The sequence below is a fragment of the Cervus canadensis genome, chromosome 21 (assembly GCF_019320065.1).
Source record: "Cervus canadensis isolate Bull #8, Minnesota chromosome 21, ASM1932006v1, whole genome shotgun sequence".
NCBI lineage: Eukaryota > Metazoa > Chordata > Mammalia > Artiodactyla > Cervidae > Cervus > Cervus canadensis.
Window position 1 is genome coordinate 18,118,110 of NC_057406.1, and position 19,264 is coordinate 18,137,373.

The 19,264-nt window shown below is 41.8% G+C and overlaps 1 protein-coding gene across 1 annotated transcript; it reads right to left on the minus strand.

The window, feature by feature from the left end:
* Positions 1-6,178: 6,178 nt before the first annotated feature.
* On the minus strand, positions 6,179-18,259 carry AICDA (activation induced cytidine deaminase). Its single transcript, XM_043440853.1, has 5 exons — positions 18,126-18,259; positions 12,318-12,465; positions 9,065-9,338; positions 8,669-8,784; positions 6,179-7,857 (listed from the first exon to the last, which is right to left on the minus strand). Exons 1-5 carry the CDS (start codon positions 18,131-18,133, stop codon positions 7,804-7,806), a joined length of 600 nt encoding a protein of 199 aa, XP_043296788.1. The 5' UTR covers positions 18,134-18,259; the 3' UTR covers positions 6,179-7,803.
* Between the last annotated feature and the right edge of the window lie 1,005 nt (positions 18,260-19,264).

Below are 19,264 nucleotides of genomic sequence, written 5' to 3' on the forward strand. Positions count from 1 at the left end.
ACCAGGCTCCTCTGTCCATGGGATTTCCCACTCAAAAATACTGAAGTGGGTTGTTATTTCTTTCTCCAGGGGATCTTCCAGACTCAGGGATCGAACCCTGGTGTCCTGCAGAGCAGGCAGGTTCTTTACCGTCTGAGCCACCAGATCTACTCTAACCTATAGGGATGGTTGATAGTTGCTTGCTACCTGACCCTGGGATGATTAAGAGAGATGAATAAAGTTGTTTGTCAAGAATCAAAACTGGAACTGGCAAGAAGTAAGGATGGTTACTGAGCAAAGGTTGGTTGGGACCTCAAATGGTTGCGTCTTTACAAGGGGGGACCTTGAGACCGTAAGCTTGCAGTTGGCAGTGGATATTATTTTCAGATTGGTTAGTCCCTGAGTTTGACACAGTTCAGAAAGTTCAAGTTCTCAGTCATGGAAGAACATGTCTGAAATTACATCCACAATGGCTACCCAGTTCCATTTTGAATGCCTCAACCACACTGACGCCATTTTGAGTTTTAAATGAATTCTTTTCTTTAATGGTTAAGCTAGATGTTCAATGCATATTTAAATGACCACACAGCAAGTGTGGTCTAATTCTAATTAGCATACACTTACAGCAGGTGTAAGCCAGGATGACTTAGGCATACCTCAGTGCGGTAGGATTTCTCCCTTCAACTATAACTTCTATGGCTGATTAGCAAAAGATAGGTGCTACTCCCTAGAAGTCACATCCCTTTTATGAAGGACATGATTATTTCTTGTTTAAAAAAATCCTTTCAGATATTCTTTATAGCCTGCAGGTTTAAAAATCAAATCCCTCAACTTAATAAAGGGTTTCTCATGATCAGTCCTGTGCTTCCCCACCCTCTAGACTCCTCTTCTCCTATAGCTGCACCTCCTTAAATTTACTCTAACTTCTCCATCTTCAAAGTGCTATTCTCTCTGCCAAATGTATCATTAGCTCTTCTCATTACTAATTTTTCATTTAAACTAGGACTGGCATGCAGAATGAGGGGAACTTTTGGAATGTTAGCTGTGTTTTGTTTTCTTTTTTTTTAAATGGCATGTGCAACTTCGCCAACCAGGGATCCAACCCACATCCCCCTGCAGTGAAAGCATGGAGTCTTAACCACTGGACCACCAAGAAAATCCTTGTTTTATTTCTGTAAACATTTTTAAAAATTTATTTCCTTATTTCTATTTTTGGCTGCATCGGGTCTTAGTTTCAGTACATGGGACTCCGTCGGGGTGCACAGGCTTAGTTGCTCAATGGCATGTGGGATCTTAGTCCCCCAACCAGGGGTTGAACCAGCGTCTCCTGCATTGGAAGGTGGATTCTTTACCACTGGAACCCCAGGAAAGTCCCTTGTCTTTACTTCTTGATTGTATTTGTTAGACGTTTACGAAAATTCTCAAACTGTTGCTTAGAATTCTGGCACTTTTCTCTACATAAAACTATTTTAAGAAGTATTTAAGGATTAAGAATAAAAAACAGAGGGACTTCCTTGGCAGTCCAGTAGTTAAGACTCCATGCTTCCACTGCAGGGGGCATGGGTTCCATCCATGATAGGTGAATCAAGATAAAAAAAAGAAAAGAAAAAAGAAAAAGTAGAGAAGATTGGAGAATCTATGATGAGCTGAGGTAATATGCAGCCGGAACTTCCAGAAGACAGCAAGTAATGGAGGCGAACAGAGGGAGCCCTTGTTTTTCAGTCGCCCAGTCGTGTATGACCCTTTGTGACCCCATGGACTGCAGCATGCCAGGCCTCCCTGTCCCTCACCATCTCCCGAAGTTTGCCCAAGTTCATGTCCATTGCATATGTGATGCCATCCAGCCATCTCATCCTCTGACACCCTCTGCTCCTTCTGCCCTCTACCCTTAGGGGGAAAAAAGACACAGAGAGACAGAAGCCGTGTGGTCCCTGAAAAAGCCAGGAAATGTAGCTAGTCACTAGAACCTCTTAGTCACTAGCAAAACCATCTCACTTTTCCAGTTATTGTCTACACGTGACTGTAAAACAAATCTACTTTTATGAGTAGATTGAGTTAGTCTCTGCTATCTGCAACGAAATGAGCTACACTAAGACAAGCTTAGCTGGGTCAGTAATATGAAGCAATTAGTACCATGACAAGCATAAAGTCTGCAATTAAATGTTAACTCTCCGTGATATGTGGTTTTCTTTTTTTTTTATTTTTTTATTTTACTTTGGTTTTTTTGTTGCTGCTGTTTGGTTTCTTACATATACATTCTGTGTTTGATGGGTCAGTTTGGTGAGGCCCCAGATATTCAGTCAAACACTGATTTGGATGTTGTTGGATATTTTGTAGATAAGAAGTCAGTAATCCCTTAGTTGGAATTCCAGTGATTAGGAGTCTGCTTCCACTGTAGGAGTCACAGGGTTCCATCCCTGATAAGGGAACAGAGATCCTTGAATGCCCTGCAGCACTGCCAAAAAAAAAAAAAAAAAATGCTTGATTGTATTTTACACAATCTGAGTGGGCCTTATTCAATTAGTTTAAGGATTTAAGAGCAGAACTGAGAGGCTTCCAGGGAGATATTTCAGCGGAGGACTGAAGCTTCTGCCTTCGAGTTCTCACCAGCCCTTCCTGCCACCCTGTACTGCAGACTTCAGACTCTGTGCCAGCTCCTACACTTGTGTGAGTCAACTCCTTAACGTATATCTTTTTTTTTTTCATTTTATTATTATTATTTTCTTTTAAACTTTTTATTTTGCACTGGGGTATAGCCGATTAACAAACAAATGTGATAGCTTCAGGTGAACAGCTAAAGGAGTCAACCATACATATACATGGATCCATTCTCCTCCAAACTCTGCTCCCATCCAGAGACATAATATGGAGTAGAGTTCCATTTGCTATAATGTATATATCTTTTGCTGGTTCTCTTTCTCTGATGGAACCCTGACTCCCTTTCCTGCACATTGTCCGGCCTTTAAAGTGTTTCATAAATCATTGGTAAAGAAAGTTTCTAGACATGAGCTCACCTATGCACTGGAATCTTCTCAACCCCTGAAATTAGTGGAATAGTCTGTATGTTAGTAAGTAAACATTGGAGAATAGAAAATAAGAATTCCTGTTAAGTTTTCAATGGCATTTTTTCTAAAATTTTAATTATTAAAAAGTTATGCTTTTTTTTTTTTTGTAGAACTGTATGGAGTAAAAAGCATTAAAAGTTCCCTTTCCCCTACTTTCTTTCTCCCATCCTATGTTTCTCTCTGGAGATAACCCCAGATGAGTTTGGACTTTATCTTTTCAGTCTGTAGTGGCTAAGTGTTATGTGTATCTTTAGGTGTCTGCTGCTCAGTTGGCGGTCATGTCCAACTCTCTGTGACCTCATAGACTGCTTCCCAGGTGGCTCAGTGGTAAAGAATTCACCTGCCAATGCAGGAGACTCAGGAGACTTGGGTGCGATCCCTGGGTCAGGAAGATTCCCCTGGAAGCGGAAATAGAAATCCACTCCAGTATTTTCACCTGGGAAGTCCATGGACAGAAGAGCCTGGTAGGCTGCAGTCCTACTGTGCGTGTGCTCAGTCATGTCTGACTCTTTGTGACCGCATAGGCTGAAGTGGGTTGCCGTTTCCTTCTCCAGGGGATCTTCCTGACTCAGGGATCGAAACTGTGTCTCCTGTATTTCCTGCACCGACAGGCAGATTCTTTACCACTAGCGCCACCTGGGAAGCCTGAAGAGGGCTTCCCGAACGGAAGCTACCATTCAGGGCTACCTGAATGGTAACAATGGCCCTGAAATATGGGGTGGTTAGTGTTTATGGGCTGAGTAGTTTCCTGGGCTGATAAGTGGGAGGAACATTCTAACCAGCTTGGAAGAGGGGTGGGGATTTTTCAGAATAGGGCCACCACCCACTTTTTGGCCTTTTTGGCTCTGAACTGTCTGGCCCCTGTGGGTGTGTCATTTAGAGGATAATGAATTATAATTATAATTAGTGTTTAATAAGGCTCAAGATCTACTGAAAGTTGAACCTAGTTGGTTCTAAGCAGTTTATGTTCTTTAATGGTTGTGCCCTGCCCCCTTCCTTCTGGTCTCCAAATCTATTCGTTTTTAGTTCAAGATAATATGCCTTCAAATATAATAAAGAATCCTACATTAAATATTGTCATTTCAAGCTGAAAGTTTTAAGAGAATTTGAGTCTAGACAGTGTTGAGATGTTTAGAATACTTTTATTTTACCTTTAATTTGTTTAGATTTAATTTGTTTAGGTTTAATTTGTTAGATTTCTTTGCAACAGGCTTCAGTAGTTGAGGCTCATGGACTTAGGTGCTGTGTGGCAATGTGGGGTCTTCCTGGACCAGGGATCAAATCCTGCATTGGCAGGTGGACTCTGAACCACTGGACCATCAGGGAAGTCCCTAGGTTTCTGTCTTCTAAACAGAAAATGGCAATGCTATTCACTAAAATAGTGCCAGCTTCGTGTAATCCTCTAATTTAATATGAAAAATATATGAAAAGTTAACATCATACCCATTTTACAGATAGAAAAGTAAAACTTGACAAAGGTTGAATACTTTGCCCACCATTGCAGGGAGTCAGAACTCTGGATTTATCTGTTTTGGAAGTGGACTTATACAATACTTGGTATTTTATATCTGGCTTCTTTCACTTAGCACAATGTTTTGAAGGATATGTTGTAGGATATATCTGTGTGTGTGTGTGTCTGTTTGTCTGTCTGTCGCTGTCATTCTGACTCTTTTTGGCCCCATGGACTGTAGCTGGCCATGCTACTCTGTCCATGGGATTCTCCAGGCAAGAATACTGGAGTGGGTTGCCATGCCCTCCTCCAGGGGATCTTCCCAACCCAGGGATCAAACCCAGGTCTCCCACATTGCAGGTGTATTCTTTACCGTCTGAGCCACCAGGGAAGCCCAAGAATACCAGAGTGGGTAGCCTATCCCTTCTCTAGGGGATCTTTCTGACCCAGGACTCAAACCGGGGTCTCCTGCTTTGCAGGTGGATTCTTTATCAGCTGAGCTACCAGAGAAGCCCTTCTACTTTTAGGCTACTACCAATAATGCTGCTAGAATATTCATGTGCAAGTTTTTGTTTGAACCTTTGTTGTTAGTTCTCTTGGGTGTGTGCCAAGGAGTGGAATTGCTGTGTCATACAGTAATTTCATACTGACTTTTGAGGAACCACCAAACTTTTTAATGTAATTTCATACTGACTTTTGAGGAACCACCAAACTTTATTGGTTGCACAATTTTACATTTCCACTAATCAGTATATGGTTCTAATTTCTCCACATTCTCACCAATAATGGTTATTATTATTATTATTATTTTGGTTTGTTTATACCCATCATAGTAACTATAAGTGGTATCTCATTGTGGTTTTCATTTGCAATTCCTCATGACTAAGGATGTCAAGAATCTTTTCATCTGCTTACTACCAGTCTGTTAATCTTCCTTGGAGAAATGTATCGGCATTTTTTTTTTTTTTTTAATGGAGCCGCAGAGCAGATGGGATCTTAATTTCCAACCAGGGATGGAACCCAAACCCCCTGCATTGGGAACTCCAAGTCTTAACCACTGGACTGCCCAAAAGTCCCTAAATTAGGTTGTCTATATTCTGGATACTAGACTCTTATCAGATAATATCTGTAATTAATTTTTTCCCCAGTCTGTGAGTTTGAAACCAAATCCTCGTAAAACAGAGTTCCTCTGCTGAGTTTATGACTAACATCTCTGTCTAAAACTTTGTTCCCCTTCTTGTCCCGCTCCCATTCCTCTCAGGATTGAGTCCTATCAAAAGGAGGACTGAAAAGGACATGCCTAGGAAAGGCCCTGCTGTGTTCCCTGTTTCTTATTTGTGGAAAAAGTCTTTAGTATCGTAGGCTTTCCCTGAGTTCTGAAGAGCAGACTTATGCAGGTACAAATTAGGAACTTTCTTAGATTTAGGTATTTGATAAACTTTGAATTAATTTGTGTGTGTGTGTGATCCACATTCAGTCTTTTGTGGATGGATATCCACTTGTCCCAGCATCATTTGCTGAAAAGACTATTCTTTCTCTACTGAATGGTCCCGGCACCCTTGTTGAACATAGATGTGTGCACTTATTCTTGGACTCTGAAGTCTATTCCATCATACGGACTTTGCGTGAAGTCGCTCAGTCGTGTCCGACTCTTTGCGACCCCATGGACTGTAGCCTACCAGGATCCTCAGTCCATGGGATTTTCCAGGCAAGAATACTGGAGTGGGTTGCCACCGACTTTATGTAGTTTAACTTTTTAAAAATCACCTTTGGAATTACTTTAGTTTGACCTTTTATCTCCAAAGCTCCAAAATGACCATTTATTCAGCTGATTGAGCCAGAATCAAATTTGCTGTGGGAAAAATTTACTAAAAAAAAAAATCAAGAAAATGGATTTCATAGCAATGTTAATACAATGTTAGACTATGTTACAATTATATGGTTTACTATTAGCATTTCTAAAGGTATAAATGTACAAGACATTACAAATCCATTTTAACACTCAAAAAGGGGAATTATGATAAAAATGAGACACTGCATACCATAAACATATAATATGAATACATGAATAAGAATTTTTAATATTGCTTTCACAAATTATGTACAATAAGAGTAAAACAATACAATTATGCATTCAAGTTTTTTTCTTTTTTGTTTTCAACTTTTCCTGTAGATCTGTTTATCTGCATTGCAAGGGTTGCTAGGTAATAGTTGTGTTATGGTTATTCTGAATATTTTTCTCACAGTCTATGATAGTTATTAGGAACAAATAACCACTTTGTGCTGTGGTAGATCATTCCATTAATGGATAAAACACTATTTACTTGCAATGCTCTGTCGTCCTTCTCTCTCAAATATTTTCTTCTGTCACAATCTCTTACATTGTCACATATCTTTGAGAGAAGGGACCCATACATGCAGAAAAAAGGGAAAAAATCTTGACCTAGTTGACTTTCTTGAGGTTCAGAGAGAATGGACTTTTTTCTTTTCTCAACATTCAAGCAAATCCCTTCCAAGCGTTCACTAGTTAAGTGGGAAATGTGTGGTCGCACAATAAAGATTCTAAAAGGATCTTTTTGCCGATTTGTTACGTGAGGTATCAATTCACTTGTAGCATATCTTTTTCACAGCCCTCAAATTCATTTTAAGCTCCTTTATTATACAACATCCTAACGGTGATCATGCATATTCCATGCCAAGAAAAAAATCAGTTATGTACAAACATTAAAATCAGGCTTCAGACAATTAAACACAGAACACATGCTTGAATATTAATGCTTTGAATAGACAGCTTGGGGTTGCAGTTACCCAGGTTCTCATTAGGTGGTTCTCATTAGGTTCTGTGGATCAGGGGGTGGCAAATTTGTTCACTTGAAAGTGAACCCCAAAGGAAAAGAGTAGAAAAATCTATCATTAAAACCGTTGAAAATGCAGAACAAGAATCAAATAATAAAAAATACTGGTCATAAAACCTCTGATCCTCTCACCATACTCCTCAGCATGAACCTCCTTGCTTTCTCCCTGCTTAAAAGTCGAGTACGGACACTTAGGGGCTCCAAAGTCCTGCAGTTCTGCCATTTCCCAGTAGAGGGAGATGTTACCTTGAAAAACTGAACCAGTTTTTCGGCATTAACCCTGGTGGGTTGCTTCTCTTTTCAAGACATTTTTTTTTAAGTCCTCTATAAATACTTTTTTTCCTAAACTCAAAGAAAGTGAGAGTTGAAGAACAGCAGAATTCTTCAAAGATAGTTCTTTTACCCACTATCTTCACAGATACTTCTTTGTATGTGACATTCTTGAAGGTTGGTATCAAAGTCCCAAAGTACGAAATGCATCTCGCAAGTCATCAACCTCATAGAGTGGCTGTGAAGAAAGACAGTGGGTGACTTTGTAATTTTTGTGTTAATTTTTTCTTTTTAAAATTTATATCTTTTGGTCGCATGGCATCTGGGATCTTAGTTCCCCGACCAGGGGTTGAACCCACTTCCCCTGCCCCAGAAGTTCGGAGTCTTAACCACTGGACCACCAGGGACGTTCCCATTAATATTTTTCAAGAAAAGGGGAGAGAAAGAGGAAAGAGAAAGAGAGAAAGGAATTTTACCAGGAGTAAAATGGATTCTGAGGAGAGTCTAAGTTAAAGATGTGAGTGAGGAAAGAGCGGGGAGGGGTTTGGGGTGAGGAAGGGGGTGAGGGAAAGGAATCTTATTAGAAGGCTAGTGCTTGTGCTAAGTTGCTTCGGTCCTGTCTGACTCTGCAACCCCATGGACTGTAGCCCACCAGGCTCCTCTGTCAGTGGGATTTCCCAGCAAGAATACTGGAGTGGGTTGCCATGCCCTCCTCCAGGGGATCTTCCCAACCCAGGGATCGAACCTGCGTCTTTTTAGTCTTCTGGATTGGCAGGCGTGTTGCTTACCACTAGCGCCACCTGGGAAACCCCTGAGGGCTAGTAGAGGGCTTTGAATTGTGAAACAACTTTAGAGCAAACTCAGTTGTAGGAGAAATGACAACAAAAACAGAAGAGAAAGTTTTCATCAGAGGAAAAATAAGGGGAGAATAGTAACACACACACACACACACACACACACACACACACGCAAAAACGTAGGAAATAGTGCCAGGGACAGATAACTTTGGAGAAAGAAAATGAGAAGCAAAGAAACCCCCCCTCACTTACCAAAAGGATGCGTCTAAGCTGTCTGGTCAGACGAACCGAATTTTCATGCAGTCCCTCCCAGGCTTTGAAAGTTCTTTCATGATTTTCCACAAAAGTATTCCAGCAATAAAAATAATCTATTTGAAAATTTAAAAAGGAGAGGGAAGGGGATGGGTCAGAGCTCAAATCATGAGGAAAGAAAGAAAACTCTGCCCCACCTCCCCTCCCCTAAAGTCTTGGGTCCACCGATTCTTTTCCTCCAATTCTCCTGGACAGCATTCGGCCCCAAAGGCGTGTTAGAACTTTGGAGGCGAGTTAGAATTCTGCCCCCTCTGTTCCCTATTTCTCACCCTGGCTTTTCCCAATCTGAATGGCCAGTCTTGCTCTGCAGAGCTGGGCCGAAAGGTCCCCGCGCACCTTTAAAGGTCATGATGGCGATCTGGACTCCAGCGCGGTGCAGCCGCCGCAGCCCCTCTGGCTCGGCCTTGCGCTCCTGGTCGCAGAAGTAGAGGCGCGCCGCGAAGATCCGCAGGCTCAGGTTGGGGTACCCCCGCAGGAAGTCGGCCACGTGCCGCGCACAGTCGTAGCAGGGACTCCAAGACGTGAACCAGGTGACGCGGTAGCACCGCCCAGGGTCCAGATCCCAGTCGGAGATATACCGGAGGAAGAGCAACTCCACGTGGCATCCGGCCTGGGGAGAGTGCAGAGACTCAGCGGATGGTGACTGACCTTGCCTGTCCTGCTGGTAGCTTCACTGTCATTATTAATTCATGTCCCTCCCACCGGTCAGCCCCTTTGGGGTATCTGTCTTCGGTTTTGTGCAAGGAGATCCAATCAGTCCATCCTAAAGGAGATCAGTCCTGGATGTTCATTAGAAGGACTGATGCTGAAGCTGAAACTCCAGTACTTTGGCCACCTCATGCGAAGAGTTGACTCATTGGAAAAGACCCTGATGCTGGGAGGGATTAGGGGCAGGAGGAGAAGGGAACGACAGAGGATGAGATGGCAGGATGGCATCACCGACTCGATGGGCATGAGTTTGAGTAAACTCCGGGAGTTGGTGATGGACATGGAGGCCTGGCGTGCTGCAATTCATGGGGTGGCAAAGAGACGGGACTGAGCGACTGAACTGACTGTCTGACTGACAGAAAGGCTAAGCAACTGCCGGAAAGGGCACAATGATGAGTGGTGATCCTAAACTCTTTGCACTTTTGGCCTTGGGAAGGGAAAAGGGTGCAGATTTTCTGTGGAACAATGGGAGGATGGAATGAGTTGAGTGGGTCAAGTAGTATCACACTATCTCAGATTTACTTTTTGTTTGTGAAGTTGCTCTTCCTTGGAGAGGAAGGAACATGGCTTGGAAGTGCTGTTGATGTAGTGTTGTGAAAATACACTGGACCACTAACTAAGTGGAGAATAAAAAGTTAGAGTTAGGAGATTCTGAGACTGACAGGTGGGTGTTGTAAAAGAGGTAGTAGACACCGGTTGTGGTTTAAGAACAATTAAATAAAGGGGTCCCTTATTTTATTGTGCTTGGCTATACTGGACTTTGTAGATACTTTGTGATCTGAAGGTTTGTGGCAACCCTGCCTTGAGCAAGTCTATCCGTGTCAGTTTTTCCAACAGCATCCACTCACTTTGTGTCTCTGTGTCACATTTTGTGATTCTTGCAAATTTCAAACTTTTCATTATTATGGTTATCATTATCATTGAAGGCTTAGATGATAGCAATTTTTAATAGTAAGCTTTAAAATTAAGATATACACTTTTTGTTTTGGATATAATTGTACTGCATACTTAAAAGAACTGTAGTATAGTGTAAACATATAACTTTGTATGCACTAGGGCTTCCTTGGTGTCTCAGATGGTAAAGAATCTGCCTGCAATGGGGGAGGTCCAGGTCTGATCCCTGGATCGGGAAGATCCCCTGGAGAAGGCATGGTAACCCACTCCAGTTTTCTTGCCTGGAGAATTCCGTGGACTAGAGGAGCCTGCTACAGTCTGTGGGGTCGCAAAGGGTCAGACACGACTGAAAAACTAGCACTTTCAGGAAACCCCCAAATTTGACTCACTTTGTTGCAATATTCTCTTTATTGCCATGTTTTGAAATCAAACCTACAAAATCTCTGAGGTGTGCCTGTAATGCGTTTGCTCTTTGGATGACCCCCCATGATTGTAATAGTAATCACCATAGTGAGATACAGCAAGTCCACTTCATATTGCAGAAAAGTCATTGATCCCAGAATCTGAAGACCTAGGTTCCATAAGTCACCCAACTCTTAGATCTTCTGATTCCTCATGAATTAAATGGAGTTTTGTTGTGAAGACTCAGGGAGAGAGAAGGAAAGGAACACAAAAGTTTTCTGTGTTTAGAATGTGTCTCATCACCAAATAGGGAAAAGATCAGAAACTAAAATAATTGCAGTGGGATAATTAACACAATACAAATAGAGGCCAAGAAAAGTGGAATGTGTCAGTGTCATTCTATCCAGGGATTCTTCCCTGTGTTTCCACCAAGACCAGATGTCACTGCATGTTATGAGGAAATTCATTGGCAGGAGCTTATGTAAACTCTTCTGGATTTTGGTGAAGAAGTCTCTTGAAAATGTAATTCTCTGATCTTCTAGTTTTTTTTTTTTTAAATCCTAGATATTTTATTGCTCAGTGGGCAAAGAATTTGCCTGCAGTGCAGGAGACCTGGGTTTGATCCCCGAGTCAGGAAGATTCCCTGGAAAAGGATATGGCAAGCACTCTTGCCCACTCCAGTTTTCTTGCCTGGAGAATCCCATGGACAGAGGAGCCTGGCAGGCTATAGTCCGTGGGGTCCCAAGAGTCGGACACGACTAAGCGACTAAACCACCACTGCCACCATGTTATTGAGAAGCAGTTTTTATTATTTATCTATTTATGGCTTCTCTTGTTGCAGAACATGAGCTCTAGGGTGCAAGGGTTCAGTAGTTGCAGCATGAAAGCTCAGTAGTTGTGGCACGTGGGCTTAGCTGCTCCAGGGCATGTGAAACCTTCCTGGATCAGGGATCGAACCTGTGTCCCCTGCACTGGCAGGCAGATTCTTATGCACTGTGTCACCAGGGAAATCCTGATCTTCTAGTTTTGATTCACGACATCCCTGAATTTCTGAGGGTCACTATGATGAATGTACTTACTGGCTTATGATCTAGATGAGCAGGAAGGAATAGAAATCATTTGAAAGATAGAACTGAATCATTAATTTTTCCTAACTCTTCTTCCTTCATTTTTAAAAATCCCAAAACCACAATTTGTTTTTCCACATTTATAGTTCAGCTTGAATGAGCTGATAATATTCCCCCAAATAAAAAAGCTCTTTTCTTTTGATTTCTTCCTTAATCTGAAAGGCAATTTGGATGCTGGGGAAAGCAGAGGAAGGTTTGGGACAGTGATTCCTAGCACTGAGACAAGGTGTGGCCTTGATGTGCCCAGCAGGATTGGGGAGGATGTTAAATGACTGCCTTTGGGACCTGTCTATTGTGGGTGCAGGGACATATAAAAAAAAAAAGAGACCTCAGAAATCTAATGGAGGCAAATGAACCAGGCTGAGTAGCACCATCAGCAGGTGGCTGTAAAATTGCCCTCAGTGTAGCTGCTTGGGAAGCAGGCATTAATTAATTAATAGCAAGATATTAATTGATACCTTGTTTCGAAGGTGCCCGAAGTCCAGTGAGAAGGAGGTGGGACTGTCCCGCCGCTTCACCACGTAGCACAAGTAGGTCTCATGGCGGCCCTTAGCCCAGCGCACGTTTTTGAACTGGTAAAGAAACTGTCTCTGCTTCATCAAGAGGCTGTGGATGAGAGAGGAGGGAGGAAATGCAGCCTTCTTGGCTTTCCATCAGCTTTTAAAAAAAAATCTGTAATACTTGGGCCAAACCAGAGGAGACACTCTTGCTTCCTTATGCTAGATGCCTAAGACTTACTGAACTTCAGATCCACTACAAACCCCTTTTTGTGCTTGTATTTAAGACCAGTTGAGACAGCAAGAACCCCAAAGACATCCACACTCACAGGACAAGCTCCTCCCATGGCTGCCTTCTAGATGCTGATAACTTGGAATTACAAATGTCTTCCCCAGTTTCATCTTTTTAGGTTTTCTTTCCAGTATTAGTCATGTCTGACTCTTTGCTACCCCATGGACTATAGCCCACCAGGCTTCTCTGTCTATGGAGTTCTCCAGGCAAGAATACTGGAGTGGGTTGCCGTTTCCTTCTCCAGGGAATCTTCCTGACCCAGGGATCGAACTCCTGTATCTCCTGCATTGGCAGGTGGGTTCTTCACCACTGAGCCACCAGGGAGACCCAATTTCTACCTAAATGTCCAACATAGACCTCAGATCCTAAGTGGTCAAAACAATATTCCCAAATTGCCCTGTCCTGACCTCCCTCTCCTATCCTAACAATTTGCCATCCCAAGTATACAGTCTAAAAGCTTGGAATCATGTTTGATTCTCCTTCACTCCTCATATTTAATAAATTAAACATCTAAATGTATTGAGTCAAACTTTCCAACATTTCTGGGAGTGTTCCTGCTCTGTTCTCTCGGTTCTCTGCTTCAATCCAAGCCCTAATTTTTCCTTTTATCACACTGTCCTGATCCCTTAACTGATCTCTCTGCCTGTAGTCCCTTCAAAATAACAGTTTTCACGAGGTGCCCTAGAGATCTCAGAAAATCTAGAATAAACTCCAAACTCGTTAACTGTGGTAAAGCTTTTACAATTGCACACATATACGTTCCTAGCCTTGTTTCCTAGTATTTTTCTCTTTTCCCCCATCATTTCACCCCTTCCTCACCTCTGTAGCAGGCCCCCTGGCACTAGTCTCTAGTTTCCTTTCCAGCCATCTTGCTGGTGTACATCTCCTGACTGAATCCTTTCTTGCCCTTTTTACCCCCACTGTGCAAAACCTACCCCTCCTTCAAAGCCTAACATCAATTTCAGCTCTTCCAGGAAGACCTCTCTCAATTGCCACTATCCCCTCTTTCTAGGCAAAATTGAACATTAACAGCAACAAAAAAAACCCTCCTGAAGTTTCCTGCTGTTCTCCACTCATCCCTATTAAAGCATTCAACCTTTGTTATCAATTGATTGCTACATCTGTCCCCCTCAGATGTAGAATGTAGATTAGAATTTCTGTGCTTTGAGTCAGGAAGTGACACTTTTTGAGTCATAAGTTAAAAGTGTGAAAGGTATTTGACCATTCTCAACTTGAATATTACAAAGAAGTAGAAAGTGAAAAAAAAATTTAAATGTTAAAGAGTTAAAGTTTAAAATACCAATATATCTAGTGATAATTAGACATGGGGCTTCCCTGGTGGCTCAGACGATAAAGAACCTGCCTGCACCGTGGGACACCCTGGTTTGATCCCTGGGCTGGGAAGATCCCCTGGAGAAGGGAATGGCAACCCCCTCCAGTATTCTTGCCTGGAAAATCCCATGGACAGAGGAGCCTGGTGGGCTACAGTCCATAGGGTCACAAAGAGCTGGTCACACAACTGAGTGACTAATACTACTTCTTACCAATTAGACATACTATCTAATGATAATTACTGTTAATATACTTATGTTTTTCCTTCTAGTCTTTTTATGGGTATATATTTACAAGATTTGAGTTAGGCTGATCTCATGTATAAATTCGGAGAAGGCAATGGCAACCCACTCCAGTACTCTTGCCTGGAAAATCCCATGGACCGAGGAGCCTGGTAGGCTCAATTCCATGGGGTCTCGAAGAGTCAGACACGACTGAGCAACTTCACTTTCACTTTTCACTTTCATGCATTGGAGAAGGAAATGGCAACCCACTCCAGTGTTCCCAGGGATGGCGGAGCCTGGTGGTCTGCCGTCTCTGGGGTCACACAGAGTCGGACACGACTGAAGCAACTTAGCAGCAGCAGCAGCATGTATAAATTCACAATATAATCTAAATATTTTGCCATGGTCTTCACACACCGGGGATGGGGGTCAGGGACAGATTGCTTTTTGTTTCCTGGCATAGTGTCTTGCATGTTACAAGCATTAAATTGAGTTGAATTTGTAGAAATAACTCTCTGCTAACATAAGTTCCTTTGTGGTTGTGAACACAGCACAAGCTATACAGTGTGTGTGTGTTTGTGTGTGTGTGTGTGTGTTAGCCACTTAGCTGTGTCCGACACTTCATTCATGTGACCCCATGAACTGTAGCCCAATGTGGTTGATAACCAAAGCATCAGTAGTGTCCCTGGTTTTTGTCCTTGCTCTTTGTCAGCAAAAATATCTACCTGTGGAGATAATGCTGCCACCTAGTGGCGTTGAGCAGAGGTGCAGACAACTTGTCAAAGTGATGATCTAGGCAGTAATTTGAATACGGTTTGCTGGCAAGAGAATTGAAACTTATTTCAATTTTTTTTTTTTTTACATTGAGGTTTCCAGATGGTACCGTATAGAATCTCCCTGCCGATGCAGGAGGATCGGGTTTGATCCCTGGGTTGGGAAGATCCCCTGGAGAAGGAAATGGCAACCCACTTCAGTATTCTTGCCTGGGAAATCCCATGGACAAAGGAGCCTGATGGGCTACTGTCCATAGCATTGCAAAGAGTCAGGCATGACTGAGCGACTGAGCACACACACACATAATTTACATACTTCACCCATTTAAAATTCACAATTCTATGAACATTGGCAGATGTAAACACCTAAAACTGCTACAACTATCAGGGTACTGAACATTTTGAGGCTACCCCTCTCCCCAAGTTTTCTCATCCATCTCTTCAGCCCTTTCTCCCCCTCCCAGGCAACCACTAACTAATCTGTAACTATGAATTATGGTTTATTTTCTAGAATTTTATTTTAAGTATACATTATCACCTCACTTGTGTCTGACTTCTTTCACTAAGTATATTATGACTTTGACATTCACCCATGGTGTTGCATGTACCAGTAGAGTTTGTTCTTTTGTCCTGCAAAGCAATATTCCATTGTTTCAATACAGCATATTTCATATATTCACTCACCTGTTGATGGACATTTGGATTGTTTCCATTTGAGGGTTATTGTGAATAAAGCTACACCCATCTTTGTATGGACATGTTGGTTATTGATACTTTGATAGTGAAATACATAAGATAGACCCAGAAGTCAACTTCCTAAGTGTCACCCTTAGTAAATCAGTAAGCAAGGGCCAAAGATTTTTAAAGGTGTTGTAAGTCGAATGTTTTTCTCACACACATGAAGCTTATTGGAAATCTTTTTTGGGGGGCGGTGTGGGGGGTGGGGCGCTGTGCCACATGACATGTGAGATCTTAGTTCCCCAACCAGGGATCAAACCCATGCCTCCTACAATGGAAGCATGGTGTCTTAACCACTGGATTGCCAGGGAAGTCCCTGGAATCCACTTTAAATCCTGAGACAGAGAATTAGATGTATCACCAGTGTACACATTACATATATGAAACCATATACAAATTAGTCAATCTATATATATATAATTGTAATTAAAAATTAAATAATTAATAATTAAATAATTAAAAATTATAATTAAAAATTCACATTGACAGGAATCCAAAATGAATGTTAACAAAGATCTAATAATCACTGGCTTTATTCTAAAGTGGTAATAATTTACTATGGTGAAACCACAGCACTACTACTACTCCCACTGTTAATTAATTAATATAACCACCCTCAGCATATTACATAAACTGAATACATAATAAATGCATAATAAATACTGGAGAGGAAGAAAAAAAAATTCTCTCCTTTGGGCCCAGTTTTAAATAGATTAAGCATCATCTCTTACCAATAAATTCCTTTTGCATTTAACCTGTCCTCCTGGGCTGTGTGGATGAGAAGTGGGGGAGGGGATACAATATCATGCATTGCAGGTAGTATTGAGGGTGGGGGCGGTTCCCGTAGGAGGAAAAAGTGTCCTGGGGGTATAAGGAAGGATAGGACACAGATTAAGGCATTCAAATGGCCTTCTACCCCCACATGAAAATACAATTTCCATCAGAAGTTACCAGTCACAGTGAATTGAATTGCATGCCTGTGACCTTGTTAAGTATCTTTCATTATAGCTGGGAGCCTAGTTCCAGCACCCTATGCTCTGGTTTCTCTCTCTCTCTTTTTTAAGAAATATTTATTTATTTGGCTGAAACTGGATCTAGTTCCCCCACCAGGGATCGAACCCAGGCCCCCTGCATTGGGAGTGTGGCGTCTTAGCCACTGGCACACCAGGGAAGTCTTCTTCGGTTTCTCTTAAGAATGCAGAGGACTCGGTAGAGACCGTCTGTAAGGCCCACAGGTCGACAGCTGTGCCAGACAGCTGTGTGCCCTGAGGCGGAACCCTGGCTGCATCCCCAGCAATGCAAACCAGAGACAGAAGGTTAAAAATAATCGCGACCGAGTCATCCTCTCCTGCCGTGTGCCATCAGCGCTGTGCTCTGCAAATAGTATTTTCCTTAATGAAAATCACGTATTTCCCTTTTTCTCCTGTTGAATTTCATCCTCTCTCCTTCTTTGACTTTCTCTGAATTTCAGCTCTGATTTTACTGTTGCTTTGCATTTCATTATTTACAAGTATCTCCATTGAGCCTTTTCCCTCTCATACCACAGATTAGTTTTCAAAATCTCACTGTAAACCGAGCTGACATGTGACATTTTGCCCTCAGGTTTCTGAAGGACATTTAATCCACCATTAAGATTCTACACTGAGATTGAAGTATATGGATTAGGTGTAAATTTGCATACATTTGCAATAGAAATAGATTAAGTTCTATGATAATAACATAATTGTCATAAACTTCATGTGAAAACATCATGAAAATTTTACAGAATATGCATTAAAGAAGTAAGTTAAGTCATGTTTGAAGAAATGGAAAGACTAGGTAAAGAGTAAAAATGCCATTAACTGCCTCTTTGGCCTATAATATTAAAGATGTTTTTTCGATTGAATTTATCTTCTTGTCACAGACATAGTCATAGTGACTGACCTTCAAGCAAATACTTTTGAATATTGGCATTTAGAAAATAATTTCTTGACTACGTAATTATTCAGTAAATTCTCTGTAGTCAAGTTATTCTTCAAGGGGTTCTAGAGCTGAATGTTTACAGAATTATTACCATTACCACTACTGTTTTTAGTACAGTATTGCCATGACCTTTTCATGATTTGAGTCTGTTAACATTTGCTTGATTAATATTACTACCATAAACTATCCTAACTGCAAGGACGAGTCATTGCATGGTGCATAAAAGTTCTTTCGAGTATGGAAAGAAAAAAAGAGAAAGATAATTGGGCGGAAAGCATGTAAGATCTGAACAGAAGATGAGACAGATCCAGAAAAATAAATCTGCATCTTGACCAGGCAGATCCTGTGAGTCAGTGTTAGGGGAGAAATGGAAAGTTTACACATCATATTACTCAGATTTGCTCTGAGAGGAAGGCCAGAGCAACCACCCACAAGCAGACTGTTTTACCTGTCCATGGTGGAATCCAGTTTGTCTCTCTTGGCTCCCTGAAGATCTTAGGAAGAAAAGTTGCCTCCAGCACTTCTGCTGCACTGGCTGCCAATGCACCGGTCTCACACATTCAAATTTGAACTCAGCCCTTTAGGCTCCTCCCCCCAATAGCATCACCACCAACAGGTACCCCATACCCTAGCAGCCTTCCTCCTGTTTGGGTCCACTGGAGATGGGTGGGGTTTTCATAGGCAAAAATCACAGAGAGAAAATGACTGAGGGCCACTCTGCCTAATGTATAGGTTCCTTTAGTTCTGCTTCTTGAAAACTGCAATCCACCCTCCACAGGTAGTAAAGATCAGGAGACAGGAGGAGTAGACAGTTAGTATATTGTAATCCTGGTTAAAAAAAAATGATATCTTTAGTCATTTATTTCTTGGCTGTGCCTCAAGGCTTGTGGGAATATTAGTTTTCTGACCAGGGATTGAATCGGGGCCATAGCAGTGAAAGCACCAAATCCTAACCACTGGATTGCCAGGAAACTCCTCAAAACGGTATCTTTCATTTTTAAAACATAATAATAACAATAAATTTAAAACTATCTTGTGTTCGATCAGCCAAAAACATCTATTCCTCATTTAATTACATAATAGCTCTGAGTCTCAGTAAAGACTGACGCTAACTGTTCCTGCTTGGTTGCTGGTCAAGTACACTCAGGACTTAGGACAGAGGTTTTTGCCTCCCAAACCACTGATTTTTTTTTTTTTTTCTTTGATTGCTTTACAAGAATTGCTAGAAGACTAGATGATTACACCAAAGGATAATTTTTGCATAAGCTCATCCTTTCCACAGAAGCCATATATTAATTTGAAGTCAGAAGCAGCAGCGTCTCAAGCAACAAAAGATTTATTTCATCACACAGAATCAACCTCTAAGTGACTGCACTGAACCTGGAAAACAGGCTGGGCTTTTCAAATAAGAGGCTTTAAGTTCCCTCCCTCATACAAGCTGGTCTAATAAAGATTTTCACTTCTCCCTCCTGCGTTCATATGCATTCTATCTACTCATTCAATAGACATTCAGTACCCTCTAGGTGATAGAAACTGTGCCAGGGGCTGGCATTACGATAGTGAGCCAAGCGGCCAGGGTTCTTGCTC

Coding starts and splice junctions, on each gene's coding strand:
- AICDA (XM_043440853.1), bottom strand. Junction 8,785..9,064: donor CGCCATCATGACCTTTAAAG/GTGCGCGGGGAC, acceptor ATTTTCAAATAG/ATTATTTTTATTGCTGGAAT. Junction 7,858..8,668: donor AGCTTAGACGCATCCTTTTG/GTAAGTGAGGGG, acceptor CTTTCTTCACAG/CCACTCTATGAGGTTGATGA.